This window comes from Sinohyriopsis cumingii, chromosome 13 (assembly GCF_028554795.1).
Source record: "Sinohyriopsis cumingii isolate HCF-2022 chromosome 13, ASM2855479v2, whole genome shotgun sequence".
In the NCBI taxonomy this organism is placed as follows: Eukaryota; Metazoa; Mollusca; class Bivalvia; order Unionida; family Unionidae; genus Sinohyriopsis; species Sinohyriopsis cumingii.
Genome location: NC_142973.1, coordinates 79,038,079 through 79,059,904, shown reverse-complemented (window position 1 = coordinate 79,059,904; position 21,826 = coordinate 79,038,079). Strand labels below are relative to the sequence as shown.

At 36.2% G+C, this 21,826-nt stretch overlaps 1 protein-coding gene across 7 annotated transcripts in view; it reads left to right on the top strand.

Annotated features, from left to right (window-relative positions):
* Positions 1 to 21,826, top strand: part of LOC149785872 (protein spire homolog 1-like) — a 181,322-nt gene that overhangs the window by 132,150 nt on the left and 27,346 nt on the right. For 4 of the 7 annotated variants that reach the window (XR_016425471.1, XM_089979855.1, XM_089979854.1 and 1 more), the window contains 5 exons: positions 526 to 643; positions 5,037 to 5,119; positions 6,528 to 6,548; positions 12,902 to 13,028; positions 16,234 to 18,614. Coding sequence is in view for 6 of the 7 variants with exons in the window: in XM_089979855.1 (XP_089835981.1) it covers positions 526 to 643; positions 5,037 to 5,119; positions 6,528 to 6,548; positions 12,902 to 13,028; positions 16,234 to 18,614 (2,730 nt within the window). In the remaining variant the exon portion in view is untranslated. The remainder of the gene's footprint in view (positions 1 to 525; positions 644 to 5,036; positions 5,120 to 6,527; positions 6,549 to 12,901; positions 13,029 to 16,233; positions 18,615 to 21,826) is intronic. The other 3 variants (XM_089979856.1, XM_089979853.1, XM_089979852.1) reach the window with 3 other exon arrangements.

Sequence of the window (21,826 nt, the reverse complement as noted above, 5' to 3'; positions counted from 1 at the left end):
AATTACCTCCCCATGGTATGATAACACTGCTGCTATAATGTTGTAAATTTCATTGTAAAATGCCATGTGGAGAAAAATGTACCCATTGATAACTTTGAAAACTACTTTTAATTGTATTTAATCTGATCTTTGCTCTTATGTTCCTTTGGTGCAGAATCAGAAGATTTTGTTTAACATTTTGGAGAGAAAAAAAACAGGATTCTTTACTTTCATTGATGGAACATGAGACTAGTGATATTATATGGTAGTAAGTGAGCAGGTGTCAAAATGACATCACAATGCTGTGCATCTGAGTCACCATATTTAGTCCGATTCCTTTACCTTTATTCTTATCAAGATTTCAATGGACACATATGGAACAACAGTAGGAAGCAGTCAAGCTCTTTGTACACTAATCCACAAGACAGTGAACTAAGACATAGCTGAGCTAGGGCCATTACATCATTACAGTTTCGATATATTAAGAAAGATGACTAGTACTGGTTATTTTTCACACACTCTCCATTCTGTTTTTGTGCATTTCAGGTTGACAAAAGGAAGATGAACACTCCACCAAAGAGGGAATTGGATCCCATAGAAAAGCTTATGGCAGAAATCAGACAGGGATATGACCTACGCCCAGTTCAAGATGGCAGGCGTGTTGGTAATAACCTGATATCCCTATATGACTTGATTTCAAACTTTATACTCTGATCATGGTCAGTACTCTCTTCAAATATGTTAGCCCAACCATAATACCTTAGGAGAGCTATCACTACCTTGCAAATCCAGCCATGCCAGACTAAAATGTTTTATCTAAAAAGCAAAAAACATTATTTGCCCACATATGTGGTAATTAGAGTGATCTCCCTTTGATACAGGGATTGGTGCCAAATCCTGTGTATACTTAAGTTACAACTTCCACTGAGTAGCATGCTGTCTACAGAGAGTCCTTGCAGTCCACATACAAATATTTTGGACGTTTTTGACCTTAAAGCAAGTTGGAGTGTTCTCTGCAAAGGGAAGTATACTTCTTTCAACCACAAAGTGTTTGGTTTTTCAGTATCATCACTTTGCCATCCTCACACACTTAGGCTCCCTTGGTATGAACCTGTACACAGTTAGGCCACCTTGATATGTACCTGTACACAGTTAGGCTCACTTGGTAATACCTGCACAGGATGCTAGTGAGACCTTTCACATTGTTATTGCTGTATTTAAATAAGTGCATGTCTGGAATATGATTTAGAAAACTCGTATAATATTTCTGTATAATTTCTGCTACAGTGGGATACAGGTAATTTTTACACCCATGACTGCCATCAAATTTGAAGCTGGCTTTCCACAGGTCACATGCACCAGTTTTCACAGTTAAGTTCCTGTTTTCAACAGAGACATTGCAGACCCAAGAATGTCAAGACCTTCCTCTATGTGTTTTGGACCAGGAGTCCTTCCTTGACATGGAATAATTGGTTAAGAATATGATTGTGGATCTCCTCATCCGGGCTTCTGTTCATGAGACCACTACAGGTAATTCTTGTATCCGAGTGGCATCCAAAAGTTTATCCACAGGAACAAGCAATACAATTTTCTGAAAGTACAAGGTTGCATCTCAGCAAATAGATGTATCCGCTGCAGAATAAACCACACGAAATTACAATCTACACAGACTCCATGACAGCAGGTTGGGGTACCCACTTCCTGCCTTCCTTCCATGTGACTACAGTTTGGCCTCTTCATGAGCACCAATTATGAATCAATCTGCTGAAGATCAAGACCATAGTGAATGTCTTTCAACCATGGCAGGAAACACTGTCTCGAAAGGATGTTTTCTATCTGACAACTTAATTTTGTGTCAGTTTTATCAGAATGTAAGGGGTAACCCAGTAACCAGACCTCTTCCATCTGGTATGGAATTTTCTCCGATTGTTTTGTCATCAGTCACTGTCCTGACAGAATCAGCCATTTCACACCAAATGATTCATTCACCCCTTGATCTTCAATTGAACCTGTGCCTAGAGGGGTCAACTGTTCTTGGACCTATTAGCAGTGAGGTAGAATGTCTTGTCAGTTCAAATGTGAAAGCCTAAGCAATCAGCTATCACTGAATTGGAATGTTCTCAATGCCTACACGTCCAACTCATCTGATTTCAGAAATCCTGCAAAATACTGATGGAACCTACCTGTTAGGCTCGTATCAAGCAAGCACTCAGAAATTATTAGTTCTCAGCATAAATTGTGGAGAGAATTGATGGTTACACGCCCACCACACTGAAAGCCTGTGTGGGTTAGTGGATATTTATCTTCCACTGGTGTGAGCAGAAACACCTCTTTAAAGCCTATGTGGGGTAGTGGAGATTTGTCTTCCACTAATGTGAGCAGAAACCTCAGTACAGCACATAGCTGACTTCTAATACAGTTCTTAGAGGAGAAGATGTAAGCTTTTATCATAATCAAGGGGTCCTGGTTAATGATTTCTGACAAATTTTAAGATCATAATAGAGGATATAGACCAGAACAAAGACCTCTCTGACCATCTTGCAAACTTGTCTTGATCAAAGGCTTTAACCACCTGATTTCATTACGACCTCTGCTTTCAGTGAGAAGTCTTCTGCTCACAGGTTATCAGTCCCTTGTTGTGGAACTGGTGTCTTTGAGACCTCTACCCAAGGGCATCTCATAGATTATTAGTACCTTGTTGTACCACAGTCTTTGAGACCTCTACCCAAGGGCATCTCATAGATTATCAGTACCTTGTTGTACCAGTCTTTGAGACCTTCTACCCAAGGGCATCTCATAGGTTATCAGTCCCTTGTTGTGGAACCACTGTCTTTGAGACCCTCTACCAAAGAGCATATCATAGGTTACCAATCCCTTGTTGTGGAACCACTGCCTTTGAGACCTTCTACCAAAAGCATCTCATAGGTTATCAGTCCCTTGTTGTGAAACCACTGCTTTGAGGCTTTCTACCAAAAGCATCTCATAGGTTATCAGTCCCTTGTTGTAGAATTACTGTTTTTAAGAATTCTACCCAAGGGCATCTCATAGGTGTCTTTGAAACCTTCTACCCAAGGGCATCTCATAGGTTATCAGTCACTTGCAATTGGGTTAGTCTTCCCAGGTCATTCAGCAGTGCAGTTTCTTGACTTCCCAGGTCATTCAGCAGTGCATTGGGTTATCTTCCCTAGTCATTCAGCAGTGTATTGGGTTATATTCCCAGCTCATTCAGCATGCACTGGGCTGTCTTCCCAAGTCATTCATCATGCAGTGGGTTATTCTTCCAAGATCATTCAGCAGTGCAATTTCTTATCTTCCCAGGTCATTCAGCATTGCAATGGGTTATCTTCCCAGGTCATTAAGCATTTACTTGGCTGTCTTCCCAGGCAGTTCATCTTGCAATGGGTTATTCTTTCAAGGTCATTTATCATGCAATGGGTTATTCTTCTCAAGTCATTCAGCAGTGCAGTGGGTTTATCTTCCCAGGTCATTCAGCATGCACTGGGTTATTCTTCCCAGATCATTCAGCAGTGCAATTTCTTAACTTCCCAGGTCCTTCAGCAGTGCATTGGGTTATTCTTCCCAGTTCATTCAGCAGCTTCATAATGATGCAGATTACTCTACATCTGCTGTATTTGAGTAAGTGGACATTTTTTCTCCAACTGCATAAATAAATAAATCATATGCTAACCCTTGCTGGTATCTGACATGACTTGAAACTGCTTTACGTGCATTAGGAGACTGAGGGCAGGGTCATCTATTGGGTAAGGGAATGTAACTACCTCTTAACTATTCTATTGTCATATTAGCATGGTACAAGCACTCCCTGCAGTTACAGCCTCCAAAGAACATGCACATCTCCTCCAGCATGAACTGGTGATTGAAGAGATTTTTTTTCCCCCACTTTCTTTCCAAGGGGGAGACCACTCTATTCTGACTTTCACATTGGTAAGCAGATGACTTTTTAACACTATTGCTGCTAAAACAAGCCAGAAAACGTGGCAGAAGTCTTTTTAATTTTTGGATGGCTGGATTTGCAGTGTGGTGAATTTGCTCCTTAAATATTATGAACAAGTAAGTATTATCACAGCAAAAATATTTTACTGCCAAACATTTTTATCGCCAGTGAAGGCCTTGATCTGGTACATTGACTGTACTTATTATGTTGCCAGAGCTGCATGTGTTCCACATCAGCTGATGTAAAACTTTCAGTTTATGTTAGCAGCTTACATGGGACCAACTGCAAAGATCTGTTGAGAAATAACTTCTTGAACAAAATTGTTGAGCAAATCTCTGGAATGCATTTGCATGAAATTAAAAATTCAAAACCATATGTTTACTGACATGCAAAAAAGAAAATACCATTATTTTGTTCAGGTTCCATTAAACCCTAGGGCATATTGTGGAGCAGACAAATTGACCCCATTGTATGTATCCTTTTTTTTGGTCAAAAGAACATGTTTTATTTCCCTACTGGTAAAACTTTACACTTCTATGCAAATGGAGACTGTAATAGAATTACATGCTTTCAGCCAGTACGTTCATAACACAGCCAGGCATCAATGCTTTGTGAAATCTGATGTTGATATATGGATATCGCAACTTTAATACACCTCATCAAAAAAATGTTGGGCATGTATTTTTATGTAAATATAATTTCTGAACGATCTTGTGCATTGAAATAAAAAAAATTGTGTGCTTGATCAAGTTTATCGCCTTTTTTCTGTCAAATTTGGAGTTATGACCCCTGTTTGGCTTAAAAGTCTGTAATAATAATAATAATAATAATAATAATGACCTTATTTAAAGAGGGTAACACAATTAGCTAAAAACTAATCTACCTTGAGGCCCTCATACAAAGGAATTTATTTATTTAAGCTGCATCTCTGTCACTGGTTTACACTTGATACTTTTTAAGGACTTAATGTAATTAAACTGGATTTGGAAATGGCTTTAATATAGAAAGACCAATGTCAAGTTTGTAAAAAAAAAATTTAAATATCAAACTTTGCTGTACAGTACATGGTTTCCAGATTAATTCCAAGTTTTTTATGTTTCAGTTTGTGATGGTGATAAAAGCACTCCAACAGCAAGGAAGGTGATTAAACCAGACTTTAACCTGCTCCTCAACAACAGCTTTAGTGTAGGTATCATTAATTCTGTACTGTATGGAAGTATCTATCATTAATGGTAATTTAATTGGTTAACTTGTATGCTGAAGGTATGTTTTGTTGTAAATTGCAATATAAGCACAGGTAATGAATAACTGATAACTAATGCTTAATAATTGAAGACGTTTGAACAGGCTAGTAGTTAGCATGCCAGACTATGAACCAGAAAAATGCAGTTAAAAAACTGCTGTCAGACCAGCGTGGGTCAGCAGCCCTGGTATGTCCCTCACTCTGATTACCTTGGCATGATAACAGCTTTCATGTGTTGCTGCTGTACACACAAAGCAAAGTTAATCAAAGCATTAACTTGGTAAACTGAGCATTTTCAGAACAGATTTTTGGGCTGTCTGATTTACTCTATACCTAAATTCATCTTTGTACAATTCTAAAAGTAATATTTCCCTGTGGTACCAATAATTTGTCTCATGCCTTGTTTACAATACCATGGAGTTGTGGTTGATGATTTGCCTGATGAACTTAATATTGTTACCTGGAAACTTGTATCCTTGAAAAGGGATCAGGACAGCTGGAAAAATAATGATGCAAAACGTGAAAGCATACATTTTTCGGTACTTTTGACATTATTCTAAAATCTGTAAGAGTATCAAATGAAATTCAAGCTCATAGTCTCATAATTTTGACATTATGTAGCTTGAATCATAGAACATTTATGATTTTCTTAACTTTTGGCCCTCTACTAAAATAGGGCCCATGACAGTGTTCCCTCTGGCTAATAGTGTGGCAGGTTACAACAAAATATACGTTATTTTTCTGATGACATGCCCACCCATGCACCACCGCAACCATGGCAAACATGACCCCTTTTACAAAATTATGCCCAATATTTACTATGGATATTTTTGTCTGACAATAAGCCCATTCCCTAATTTTGGACAAATGTATAAAACTGCCCCATACTGAAGTTAACATGAGGCAGCATACACAAACTACACTGTCATTTATTTTTTAATGTGAAACAATATTATAATGAATTATTAGCAGTCAGGTACTAAAATTTAGTTAAATAACTAAGGAGCAATTTCAGATTAAAGTCGCTGTAATAAATGCTATTATTAACTAAACATTACAATTGAATTTGGGAGGCACTAAGGTACCTTACGTTGAGATACCAATATATAATTGGCAGATAAACCCAACTGTATGATGTTTAATTATTTATTTTCATATTAAATAGTTTGTCCCATTCATTGCATCATATGAAAGTTTTGCTTTGACTAACCAAAGTATAATTGATAAGTGAACTGTTTTGTAAACCAAAATAGAATGTTTTAGTATTGCAAGCCTTTATATGTATTTTCAACTTCAACAAACCATTTTTTTGTTTCTACATTTATGAAAATATGCTAATTTAACCACCAGGTTTCACCAACAACACAGGAGGTAAGTTGTTAGGTGGAATTAACAGGTATTCTTTATATACCGTGTACTTGTATTGCTAGTTCAACAATTCTTTAATCTTGTTTCTTACCTGTTACCAATCCAACAGTTGTATACACTATTATATATATAAAAAATCATCGGCATTACTCTGACTTCAAGATTTTCATGTACAAGTTGGAGGCCTATTTCTTTTACTCATGTAAAAGTGTTGTGCATTTGACAATACAGATATCGAAATTCTTATTTAATTTTTTTGTTAGTAAATATATTACTCAAGGCGATGTTAGAGATTTTATTGTTTCTTTACTCTTTGCATAATGGCACATTCTCAGAATAAGCTAATTTGATCATTTATACATAAATAAATGTGACTATTGTGACCTATGGAATCCGAGACATAAATTCAGGATGAATCTGCATTAAACACAAACTTTAATCCAGGAGTTCCTATTATATCAAACAATACACATGCTGCATACTTATTCCGAGGTTCTAATTAGTCCTGTATTTGTTTACATTTCATGTAAAAATTAAAAATTCCTATCAATTGGAAGGATTTTCCCTTGCAAGACTTCAGCATGCTGTCTTCTCTCAGTTACTAAGAATAGCTTGTAGTTATAGTAACAGCTTTTCTCTTTTTAGCTTTATTGGCCTTCTGGCCTTGAATAGTGAGGCTGTCTATCCTAAGGACAAAATCTTAATCATAAGAGGAAATTATCTGACTGAGATAGATCATCTCCTTGATGTAGTTAATTAGCTTCATTGCTCTACTTGTAACAAAATCATTTCAATAAAAATGCTTATAAAGGATAATTGATTAAATAATGAATTTCAGAATGCATTGTGAATATTTTTACCAACTTTTTCTTGAGAGATAAAATAAAGAAAAAAGAAAAATTTAAATTTGATGTTTTTAGAGGAATATTGCTATTTGGTTGTGATCATTTAAATAAAACACAATAATCAATATTTATCAATTTATGTTCACTGCTTTGATTGCATTTAATGTAGCAGATTTACCATAACCCTGCAAGTGAGCAGTACTCTCAATACTTTGATTTTTTTTTTTGATTACCATATATACTCACTTAAAAGTCTTGCCAAACTGAAAACTGCACAGACGCAGATCTGCCATCACATAATGCGCCTGCATATCTGGGTCTATGTTATTTGTTCGAGGTAATGAATAGAACAAACAACATATACTCTAATCTGATGGCTTATCATGCATTGGCAGAATAGGGTCAATGTTGTTTGCATTGGACTTGTGCACAAGAATATATGGTATTCAACCTAGGTAGGAACTTTTCGAGTTAGTGCTGTGGATCTTATTCTTTTTACTAACTTAAATACATTTCCTGTCAACTGATGTAGATAGTAAACGTAATTCCCTTTTTGATGTCACTGGATGACATTTTCCATCAATTTATTCCTCTGCACTTCCTGGTCTTTTTTTGTAGTACGATATTATGCATGCCGTTTCCTAAGATACTTTGAGAATATTGAAGTCATTAATATAAATTGTCTGAAACATTTTATAATTAGAGTCATTATAATTAAAGAAGGAAATATAAACAGTGTTATATATTTAGAACTGTAAAAAAAAAAAAACTTATTTACCATATATGTATATATGTAAAACATTCCAAACAAGAAACAGAATGACCTCAGACCTTTCATTACACAATGCACTGGCATTAAAAACATTCATTTACCATGTATGTGTATATGTAAGACATTCCAAACTAGAAACAGGATTACCTCATACCTTTCATTACATAATGCAGTGGTAGGTATAGGTATATTCTGTTCACGATCAGGCAGCAGTTATAAATGAGCAAATACAGGTACATAGTTTTCTCTGACTTCATTTACTAGAAGTTCATTAAATTTGTGACATTTGTGCATTATATACATGATGTAAGAGGAGATTCAAATGCTTTCCCTTCCTTTCTGAGAATGATAATTCCTGATCCCTGGCATTGAATGTTATGCTTAACAGGGATCCAGTAGAAATTCTTGTAGGATCTTTTTTCAAGAGAGCATTCTTTCAATAGCTTTACCTTTGCCTATTGTAAGTTTTGCATTATTTAAATTATGGCATAATTTGGCATGAAGAAATTAATTTCTCACTTTCAGGGCATGGAATTTATTTTACTTAACTTAATTGGAAAGCTTCTTTCCTTTTCCTTATTGGAGTAGGTGATGGTATCTTTGCCTATGCATTATTTGAACAAGTTGTGTCCATGCTGACTGCCTTGTTCTATAGCAACCAAGAGTTCATTAGTATTTTTTCCAGCCCATAAGAATTTTGACTCACCGTTGCCTTAAGGTTTAGAATACAGACTTCCTCCAGCTAAGGCAGTTTTATTGTTAAGTGTACAATTTTCCACACACATTCTTCATTTGGACAAGAGTGCTTTTTTACAGAGGAAATATAAAGGGTCCTTTACAGTATCAAGACATGAATTTTGTCAAAAAATATCATCCAGCAAAGTTATGAATTGAAATAATATTTAAGTTTCGGAGCAGACCTGTTGTTTAGAGTTTTGTCAAGTGATGCCCACCCTTTGGTATATTCTTTTTAAAGACATTTTCAGGAATTATTAATAAAATCCCATATATTTGTTCTTTAATTAAGGGCCCCATTGTAAAATCAATCGATGAATTGTAAATCTTTGTCCAAATGCATATTTTTTGTAATGTAAGGAACATTTTAGTTTGCCTTAACAATTACACCCATTAGACTAAATATGAACTTTACTAAGGTTTGACGATGGATGGATGAGTAGACATACATGGGTAACACCTGGCATAAGGGGATATACCTTGGTAACTCTAGACTTAAGTGGGATGCATATTGGTAACTCTAGACATAAGGGGATATACCTTGGTAACTCTAGACATAAGTGGGATGCATATTGGTAACTCTAGACATAAGGGGATATACCTTGGTAACTCTTGACATATGTGGGATGTATATTGGTAACTCTAGGCATAATGGGATATACCTTGGTAACTCTAGACATAAGTGGGATGTATATTGGTAACTCTAGGCATAAGGGGATATACCTTGGTAACTCTAGGCATAAGTGGGATGAAACTGACCTCAAAGCTAAACTTAAACATGATGGATAGACAAGGACAACACTACATTCTGTTGTGGTGGAGCATAACAATACATTTAAAATAATGTCACAGAAGTGGTTTAGTTTCAACCACAATGATGCTGTCAGTGAAAACTTCTTTATGAATAGGGGAATACAGACTTATCCTTGAACATCATCTATTTATCTGCCATCACAGTTTGGTTACAAAAATATTTCAAACATTTTATTATTATTACGGTGTATAGTGACTTTGAGGGTTGAGTCCAACCGCAAAGAACAAAGACCCTGATCTGCCATAGCATAATATACTGGCAGGTCAAGGTCTATGTTATTTGTTCTACTGATTATACCTAGCTGTACAGATCCAAATCTGCCAGTATATTGCACAGCAGAATATATGGGTCTGTGTAGTTTGCAGTTGGAGTCCATTTGTAAGTGAGTATGATAAGTGGTTTAGTTTGAACCATGTTGTCAAGAGTAGAAATTGCATCAGAATGACATGAACATTAGCCTGTGGTTCATTCTCCTATTACCTTGTTCCCCTTCTACAGCCTCCTTGAGCCTAGTGTTACTCATGTACATTCCCCTTATCCCTAGTGATAACTATGTACATTCCCATTATGTCTAGTGTTGCCCATGAACACTCCCATATTCCTATTATTACTTGTGTACATTCCCCTTATGCCTAGTATTACTTGTTTACATTCTTATGACTATTGTTACCTATGTGCATTCCTCTTATTCCTAGCGTTACTTGCATACATTCTTATTCCTAGTATTAGTTGTGTACATTCAGGGGCCCCGAGTGGCCGAGTGGTCTAAAGCGCTCTCATTTACGGATCACTGCCATCTCACCTCTGTCTGTGTGGGTTCAAATCTAGGATTCAGCTAACGTGGGTGTGTGAGAAAGCTTGCCAGTAGCTTCTCGTGGGTCAGTAGTTCTTCCCTAGGGTTTTCCCAGGTTCTTCCTCCACCATTAATACTGGCCGCCATGCATAGCCTATCGTGTGCTGAAATATGGCATTAAACCCCACAACAACAACAACTTGTGTACATTCCCCTTATGCCTAGTGTTGCTTGTGTACATTCTTATAACTAGTGTTACCTATGTACATTCCCCTTATGCCTAGTGTTACTTGTGTACATTCTTAAGACTAGTGTTACCTATGTACATTCGCCTTATCCCTAGTGTTACTTGTGTACATTCTTATGACTAGTGTTACCTATGTACATTCCCCTTATCCCTTGTGTTACTTGTGTACATTCTTCTTATGACTAGTGTTACCTATGTACATTCCCCTTATCCCATAGTGATACCCATGTACATTTCCCTTATGCCTAGTGTTACCCATGCAAACTCCCATGTGCCTAGTGTTACTTGTGTACATTCTTCTTATGACTATTGTTACCTACGTACATTCCCCTTATCACTAGTGATAACTGTACATTCCCATTATGCCTAGTGTTACCCATGCAAACTCCCATATGCCTAGTGTTACTTGTGTACATTCTTCTTACAACTATTGTTACCTATGTACATTCCCCATATCCTTAGTGTTACCTATGTACATTTCCCTAATCCTTAGTGTTACCTATGTACATTCCTCTTATCCTTAGTGTTACCTATGTACATTACCCTTATCCTTAGTGTTATCCATGTACATTCCTCTTATCCTTAGTGTTACCTGTGTACATTCCCCTAATCCTTAGTGTTACCTATGTACATTCCCCTTATCCTTAATGTTATCCATGTACATATTCTTTATCCTTAGTGTTATCCATGTACATTCCCCTTGTCCTTAGTGATACCTATGTACATTTCCATATGCCTAATGTTACTTGTGTACGTTCTTCTTATGACTAGTGTCACCTATGTACATTCCCCTTATGCCTAGTGTTACCCATGCACACTCCCATATGCCTAGTGTTACCTGTGTACATTCTTCTTATGACTAGTGTTACCTATAAACATTGCCCTTAATGTTACTCATGTATATCTCCCTTATGTCTAGTGTTACCAATTCCTCCTTACAAATAGTGTTATCAATGTACATCCCACTTATGCCTAATGTAACCCATGTACATTTCCCTTATGCTTAGTGTTACCCATGGACATCCCCTTTACAAAATGCTACTCATGTACATACCTCTTATGCTCAGTGTTATCCACTTACATACTCCTACGCCTAGAGTTACCAAGGTACATGTCTAGTGTTATCCATGTACGTCCCACTCATGCCTCGAGTTACCAATATACATCCCCTTATGCCTAGAGTTACCAATATACATCCCACTTATGCCTCGAGTTACCAATGTACATCACCCTTATGCCTAGATTTATTCATGTACATCCCCCTTATGCCTGGAATAACCAATATACATCCCACTTATGCCTAGAGTTACCAAGGTACATACCCTTTATGCCTAGTGTTACCAATATACATCCCCCTTATTCCTAGTGTTACCAATATACATCCCACTTATGCCTGTTACCAATATACATACCCCTTTTGCTTGGGCACTGTGGCAAGTCATCCACCACTATAGCATACAGTGTTATCCTTGTCTATCCATCACACTTAAGTTTAGCCTTGATGTCAGTTTCAGGCACTGTGGCAAGGCATACATATTCCATGAGCAAATCTTTAGTTCCTTGATGCTTTTACATTAGTAATGTATATTATAGGGTAATAATTTCAGAAAAATATTGGCCATAACAAACTGTATATAATACTTTTGAATACAGATCCAAAGGTAAATGTCTGAATACAAGAAATTGAAAAGGAGAAGAACAAAAATCATATTTCAATCACACAAAGGAATGCCATGTAAACGTTTGACTATCAAAAACCTTCCACTCTTTAGCTTTTATCAGCATTAATATTCATAAAATTTGCACAGTTTGGTTTATGTAACCTTTTTTGAGAAAAGAGACAATGTTTCTATTTCATGAAGTTTTTCAGGTCATCTATGGACACTGTGGAAAGATTTGCCAAAATAATTTTGTATGCCTTATATTTTATGAACATCATTTTATAAGAATTGTTATTTATTTACTGGTGTTTCTGGTTTGAGTGGCAGTATCTGGGTATTGATGGGGTCGAGAGATAAGTCTTTGTAAGTGCGAGATATTGTCCAGGTGTTTAGAGTACCATCATGGGATAAACAGTAACACAGTGATATTGTCTAGTTGGTAAATCTGGTTGATTTTGTCTGCTTAATGAGTAAGTTTATATGTTTCAGATATCTGATGAGGACTCCGATGGAAGTGAGGATGGGGAATATGCTAGCCATTGTGTGGTGCCAAACCACATGTCTCCAGTGTCACCTGTGGAAGATGCCTTGATGAATAAATCCTGGAAACGAACAGGTAAAGTACAAGGTAGAAATTACAGATAGAGTACTCAATTGTATCCAGTTTATAAGTTACTTTGGTGGAATTTTAATATATTCATCATGTAATTGTACATCAGCACAATTATTACTTTTATAATCATTCTATGTTATTAATGAATATTATTTAAAATTCTTTTGTTCAAAAATGCTTAAATTATGCAGTGGTTCATTTATAATACTGCATTTGCCACGTATCTTGGGACAAGATAAAAGAATTGATTTTTTTTATATCGTTAACTTATGGAGAAACTTTTATTATTAATCAAATGTTTGAAAACTTGAGAAACGAAACAAATTGTGTTGAATTTCTGTCAACCCACTGCATGTTATAGTAAAGTAGATATATAGAATACTTATTTATTTAAGACACTTATTTTTAAAAGAAACTAACCTTATACTATTCTTGTTTATTTCCTCTTTATTCTTGTTCTTCATATTGCAGTTTATATGTAAAGGACACAAATGTATCTTTTATCCAAACTCAGCATAGTCCTGTAATTAAGCGTATACATCCATAGTATATATCACACATGTCAGGTAAAAGCATTGATATATTGCTCTATGGCCTGAAGATATAAACAGATCATGTTTGGTTGTTTTTAAAGGTTTGAATATGTTATCAAACAGAAAATTTGATCCTACAAAATCACATATATTAGAAAGAGATAAAGGGAGAGAGGAATAACAACTGATTGATTTAAGACACAAGAATGGATGATTCTTATGACACATTATTTTTACCAAATGTCATCTGGTGTCTAAATAAATATAATGCCAATCTGCCAACGAATATGTCCACCACTGCAGCTAATTTGAAAATCATGTTATGCTGAAGAATATCAGAAATGGTTTCAACACTCGGCAGTTAAAAGTAAGAAAAGGTCTTGTCTTGCATTCCAGGAAATTCTGTTCATCCAGTAAAGGACAGTCCCTTCAAGGGATTCATGTTTCATTTTCAATTGATACGTTTTATTATTAATTTTTACCAACCAAGCATCAATATTATGATTGAAAAGGTGTAAAAAAAACTTATGCTTTGAAAAAAGATTTGTCTCAGAAAATGTAGTGCACAAAAACAAAAACTTTAAAAATTAATTTATTGTGTCCCAACATATATGGTAAATATGGTATGCCTTTTACGGCATTGCTCATAATTCACATTTTGAGTGCAAGCTCTTAAAAGAAGAAATGCATGTAATTGAAAAGTACCTTTCTATTATATTGCTTACCATATATACACACTTACAAATCAACTTGACTATAAGTCAAACACCTGATCCCTGGGGCTACAGTTAACCAATTTCTCTTTGACTTGCTTATAAGTTGTGTGTGTATTTTGCAAGTCAGATCCGCCTGAAGGAGTAATTTGTTGGAAAAATAAACAAGTCCAACTGGATACATAGATAACTAGGATAGGTAGGAAAATTAAGGACGCATCAGTTTAAAATATACTTGTTATGTTGAGTGGAATATGCCAGAAATAGACAACTTACCATTTGTTCAAATTAAACCACTAAAATCAACAATGCTTCACATTTTAAATCCATTTATATGATAAATTTATGAATCCAGTGATAGGTCATATACAGGTATAAAAATTGTTCTGAATGATCCAGTGCACATTATTCCGTAAAATGTTAATTCCATATATTATACAAATAAAGAATGAAAGTAAGTCCATGTTTTTGTGATTTGCAATATCTTATACAAGGTTTTATGTTATCTGGTACAAGGTCCAAAAATTCATCCTCATCAGATAAAGTTCTGAATTCCGCCATCGTTTTCTAGTCAGTATAAACTGTAGTCATCTGGTCATCATAAATATTGCCCAGCTCCATTTCCTTGGCTTCACTGCCATATACAGGTGCATATCTAGAGACTGAGATTGAAACAGGGTGAAATCTATTAAAGGTTACCACTGAATATGCATCAGATGTGTGGCAAGATCAAATAACCATCGTCTGTTACTTTCAGCTAGGCAAGTATCACACTCAGACTCAATCATATGGTTGTCGTACGAGAAAACAAACTAAGGGATTAAGCTCAAACAATTTACTGGAAGAGGCAGAACTCTGCTTGGCACTGAACAAATACATTTATTAACTTTGTGGCTAGATCAAAAGGATGGTCAAATTGAAAACAAAGTGACTGCTGCCTTTCCAAGCCAAGGGCTTATGGGGCCATGTGCACTCACAGAAAACTTGAGAAATATCACTTCAGAATTAAATCAAACTCATTGAAAAGGAAAGTACAACAAAAATCAAAACTTTTATTGGATCAAGCAGAGCAGTTATAAAGTAAAACACAGCTATTAATAAAAATACAGGTTGTTTGTTCTTGCACGAAAATGGAAGCAATATACTTTCTGGTAAACATTCATGGTAATTGATGGACACTTCACTTTGATATGGGTTGTATTGAATTTACCAATAACATTTCAGATTATTAAAATCCAGATAAATGTAGATACATGTATTTTGTAATGAATACCATCCTGAAACTGATAAACACTAGGCATACAATATGCACATTTCTGAATTGGAATAGAGGCAGGAAAATGTAAAAGTATTTGAATGACAGTATTTTGGTGTACTGAAGACATATAAAGGCATGAAACATAAAATTATTTGAATTGGCAGTATTTTTGTGTACTGATAGAGTTTGCAACATTACTTCCAGATTTGTGAGATTTTCTTTTGTATTTCATGAAGACCCTTGTTCTGTGTTAATCAGATTTTAAGTAATAAATGTTGACTTATGAGTGAGTGTATGTAGTAATTATTTCACTGTAAATCATGTTTAGCAACATCTAAATTTCATTGATTAAAAAAATTCATTTTATCATCATCTAAATTTAATTTATTCAAGACATATAGCATATTGGAGCCCAAAAATCTGTTTTGCTCATAAGAAATATAAGTAGCTAGTTTGTAAAGTGATTTAAAATTTCACTAGTTTAGTTTAGCTAACTTTTTCCAACTTCTCTGCTTTTGAAACTTTTGTGATTGATAATACATGAGTAATAAGATTGAAAGATAAAGTAAAAAAATGTTAAAATCTTATTTTTTGCAACAAAAATTGTGATTCAGGGTTCAAATTTGCCCATCTTGAAGCTTGAAATATATGTCCTTCTACATAGAACCAAAGAATTTAATTCATTTTTCTTTTCAATGTTTTAGTTGCCAAAGACATTCTGATGCAAGATGGGAAATGTTCAAAGGTTGTCAAAAGGAGACATAGTATAAATGTTTGCACCGAGATACTCAATTCCGCTAAGGTACCGCCTGCAACATTTCAGCATGATGTGTCTGTACATGATGAGAATGAGGAACTAATTCAGTCACATGGTTTTCAACATGGGCATGCTTTTCGACAAGCACAACGACGCAGCTCACACCAAGTGCATGAAGCGCATAATCATTCTGTTTCGCATGTGCATGTTTCAGACCATCCTTTCTCCCCCTCTTGCAAAGCAGTGTCACCTGGACAGCATGTTGGCAGGGTAGCCTCTTTTAGCCACATTTTAGCCACATCACAACGAATTCCAAAGGAATCTGTGTCACTTGGACACCAGTCTTGTCCAGTACATAATTCTCAATCCCCACTTCAATCAAGATCAAGTTGCAAACATGCCCAGCAGTGGCCACAGACTCCCTGCAGGCACAGTTGTCTATCTGAATCGCCATGCAACCATTTGTCTCGATCTGAGTCCATGTCACATATACCTGTCCCTGTTAAATGTAGACATTTATTCCGATCAGAAACATTATCACCACGCTCTCATTCACCCTGTAGACATTTACTGCACTCAGATTCGTTTCCATCGTCAGGATCAGGGTCTGTACAAGATTGCCTGGATCATTCCACACATGCAAGCAAGTCTCACAGACATAGTAGGGCCCATTCACCTTGTCAACATGCTCTGCATAGGGATAGATCCGAGTCCCCATGCAGGACAAGATCTCGGTCTCACTCTCCTTGTTTGCAGCATCCTAGCCCAAACAGAACTGTTGTAAGTAAGGAGAACTCTGTCATTGAATCAGATGAATCAGTGGTTGTAGACAGTGAAGGAAATGGTAAACAGAACAAAGGGTCTTCTACACCTTTTGTTTGTGCAGGTCATGAAGTAAGGGCCAAGTATGAGAACAATAGCTCAGGACCAGTAGTGAAATCTAATACTTATGAACAAACAAAGCAAAGTAATCAAAGTAAGTCTGAAAAAAACAAGTCAGAAGGGTTTGTAGAAATGAGATCTAGGACAAAACCAAATACAGATATGCTGTCTAAGTTAACTGATCAAACAGTGTTAGAAGTATTATCAGAAAATAAATCAAGAGCATGTATTAAGAGATCTGATGCAGATGTTGGCTTGCAACAAAATGATCAAACTTTGCCAGATGAGGTGAATGAAAGGAGATTTAGGACAAGGATTAATTCTAAAGATGAAGCTAGAATTATAGGGGAAGGAAAAAATCACAGACATGGTTATTCTAGAGAGGAAGCTAGACCAATAGAGGAACAAAATAGTCACAGACATGATAATTCTAGAGGTGAAGCTAAGCCTATAGAGAAAAGAAAAAGTCATAGACACAATAATTCTAGTGGTGAAGTTAGACCTATAGAGGAAAGAAAAGGCCACAGACACAATAATTCTAGCGGTGAAGTTAGACCTATAGAGGAAAGAAAAGGCCACAGACACAATAATTCTAGCGGTGACGTTAGACCTATAGAGGAAAGAAAAGGCCACAGACACAATAATTCTAGCGGTGAAGTTAGACCTATAGAGGAAAGAAAAGGCCACAGACACAATAATTCTAGCAGTGAAGTTAGACCTATAGAGGAAAGAAAAAGTCACGGACAGGATACTTCTGGAACAGAAAATACATCCCAGGAAGAAATGAGAACAACAGGTCAAGATAAGCTTTCACTTAGTAAAAGTATTAGATCCAAATCAGGAATGACCGACTGGAAAAAATTGCGTTCTCAACCAACTAGTGCAATTTCAGAAATGGAACAAAATCATACTGACATAGCAGTTAAGTCGGATATTAGCATTCTTAGAGAAAGATTATCAAATATTAAAATTCCTCATTCAAGTGATAAAGGGAATGTTGAAACCAATGCAGGAATTAAAAGTTCAAACAATGCAGAAGAGAAACAATTGAGACCTATCATCAGGACTTCCCAGTCACATGTCTCTGATGATCTGGACCTCAATAAACAGACAGTTTATTCAATTAATGAGGATTCCAGTAGTATAAAACTATCCCGTTCTCACACAGTGACCATTGCCGATGGACTCTCATCATCATTTCATGTCAAAAGGTTACAAAACGGAGCTGCAGAAGGATTTTTACATGCTGGTCAGGAGATGGAGGGTCATGGAGAAGGAGATGGTTCATCCGTGTCTAATTCTTCAACTTCCACACTTGATTCCATCAAAACTAATTTGTTGGAGTTAGATGTTAAAGAACTGCTGCATGTAAGTTGGAAAAACCCTTGTTCCCGAGTTGATACTAATGAACCTTCCACACCCTGCTCAGACTGTCGACCTGTTTCTGTGAGTACCTAACACACCTGTTTACTAATACTTAACAAGAACTGTCAGATCAATAAATCTGTTATACTTTGGTAATATTGAGAGTATGTAATCATGTTGTGATCCAATCAATGTTTGCTGTCAGAATATTATGCAGAATTTCCAGAATTGAAAATTGTACATGCCACTAAAATATTTATTATCCTAACAATAGATTGTGACAAAACAGAGTTCACATTATTCCTTGATAAACCTCCCAAACATAATTAGTCATGATCCAATGAAGGCTGTTCCAACCCATATATCCTTGCCATCTCTATAATATGGTCTGGTCCCAAAAAGTCTGTTACAACCCATATATCCTTGCCACCTCTATGATACGGTCTGGTCCCACGAAGGCTGTTCCAGCCCATATATCCTTTCCACCTTTATAACATGGTCTGGTCCTATGAAGTCTTTTCCAACCCCTGTATCCTTACTACCTCTATAATATGGTCTGTTCCCATGAAAGCTGTTCCAACCTATATATCCTTACCACCTCCATAAATATGGTTTGATTATTGAAGGCTGTTTCAGCCCCTATATCCTGGTCACCTCCATAACATGGTCTGGTACAATAAAGACTGTTCAAGCCCCTGTTTCCTTACCACCTTTTTAACATAGTCTGATCAATGAAGACTGTTCCAACCCATATATCCTTACCACCTCTTTATCATGGTCTGGTTGCATGAAGGCTGTAACCCCTATAGCCTTGCCACCTCTATAATATGGTCTAGTCCCATGAAGGCTGTTCCAACCCATATATCCTTACCACCTCTATAACATGGTCTGGTCCACTGAAGGCTGTTCCAACCCCTATAGCCTTACCACCTGTATAACATGGTCTGGTCCATTGAAGGCTGTTCCAACCCCTATAGCCTTACCACCTGTATAACATGGTCTGGTCCATTGAAGGCTGTTCCAACCCCTATATCCTTACCACCTCTATAACATGGTCTGGTCCAATGAAGGCTGTTCCAATTCCTATATCCTGGACACCTGTATAAAATGATAAGGTCAAATGAAGACTTCCAACCCCTATGTCGAAGCCAACTATATAACAGGACCTGATTCCCATAAAGCTGTTTAAATTCAGATATCTCGGGCACCACTATAACTTGGCATAGTGTCATGAAAGTCATTCTAACCCCTGTATCCTAGCCAACTCTTTAATTGGTTTTGATCCCATGAAGGCTTTTCCAAACTGCTTTATCATGGCCATCTCCATTAGGTTTTGGTCCCATTTGTGTTATTCCAACCTCAATATGCTGACCACCTCAATGAAAGTGGACACATTTTTGTCTTCATCAATGTTGAGTTTAGGTTTTAGTCTAGGTTTAAGTGAATCTTGAAATTTGGCCATGACCATTTCTGCCGTAAGCTGATTTAAAACAAATACTTCACTCTGGTTTATTCTTTACATTTGTGAAATCATTTTTTCAGTCTTTACCCTTGGGATTATCTGCAAGTTAAGTAATAGGTGAAATGGTGGTTGTTCATACCTGGCTTTACCTTTTAATTGCATTATGACAGTTACCTATATAAATTAGCCTAAAGATAGTTTTATATATTTACGAAATACAGATATTGAGGTTGTTGTTGGTTTGTTTATTTTCTTTGTAAGATTACTGAAAATTGTGTTTTTTGAAACACATTTTTGTAGGAATTAGGGAGCAAACAAAAAATTAATTTTTCAGCTTGACACATCATGTTATGGCAAGTATGGAAGATTTCAGTTATTGCACACCTAATTTCTCTGCACATCTCTATAAGTACCTTGGGGTTCCAGTATATTTGGCGTGAAATTTTTGAAGATGGAACTTAATGTTCAGATAAATTAAATGTTACAAATGTGGTAGAAATGGCATCATAACAAGACATTGTGTCAAATTGTATGAATTAACACCACATTTTGACCACTGTTGCATACTATAATCATGACACTTTGGTTAGCCCACTTTCAGCCATCGCTGTAGTGGCTTCTGGAGGTTTTAAATTTATTTCAGTTACTCAAATGATACAAATAACAATAAAATATACCAAACATTTAACATGGATTCAGGATTCTTCCTTATATCTTTATCATAAATGAACTTTTGGACATAATCTTTAAACAGCCATTCAATATGACCAACCAAAACATTAAGCTTGACCATTCAAACAGCCATTAAACATGACCTTTCAAACAGCCATTGAACATGACCCTCCAAACAGCCATTAAACATGACCATCCAAACAGCCATTAAACATGACTCGCCAAACAGCCATTAAACATGACCATTCAAACAGCCATTAAACCTGACTCTCTAAACAGTCATTAAACATGACCATCCAAACAGCCATTAAACATGACCATTCAAACAGTCATTAAACATGATCCTTAAAACAGCCATTAAACATGACTCTAAACAGCCATTAAGCATGACCATTCAAACAGCCATTTAACATGACCATTTAAACAGCTATAAAATATGACCATTCAAACAGCCATTAAACATGACTCTCCAATCAGCCATTAAACATGGCCACCAAGCAGCCATTAAAAATGACTCTCCAAACAGCCATTAAACATGACTCTCCAAACAGCAATTAAACATGACCCTTCAAACAGCCATTAAACATGACCCTCCAAACAGCCATTAAACATGACCCTCCAGACAGCCATTAAACATGACCCTCCAAACGGCCATTAACCATGACCCTCCAAACAGCCATTAAACATGACCCTCCAAACAGCCATTAAATATGACCCTCCAGATAACCATTAAACATGACCCTCCAAACAGCCATTAAACATGACCCTCCAGATAACCATTAAACATGATCCTCCAAAGAGCTATTAACCATGACTCTCCAAACAGCCATCAAATATGGCTTGATAAGAGATAGTTCTGACAGTTCTTGTTGTATTTCTTTGTGTGTACTAAATGCCCAATGACTGAAGAATTTAGATCCAGGCCTGGAAATCATACAACTCTACAGCCTGAGTTGAAAAGTTCTTTCTGGTTGACTGATAGTGGAAACACAATCTGAAACTCGGGTTCAGAGTTTTATGACCTTCAGGCCTCTTCTACTGTCACATAATATGCAAACAGATGAAGTCCGAATGTCCCAATTTAAACAAATGTCTTAATGCTGCATGCAAATCTCAGTTTAAGTTTTGGATATAGATTAAATATTTGTAAACTACAAAT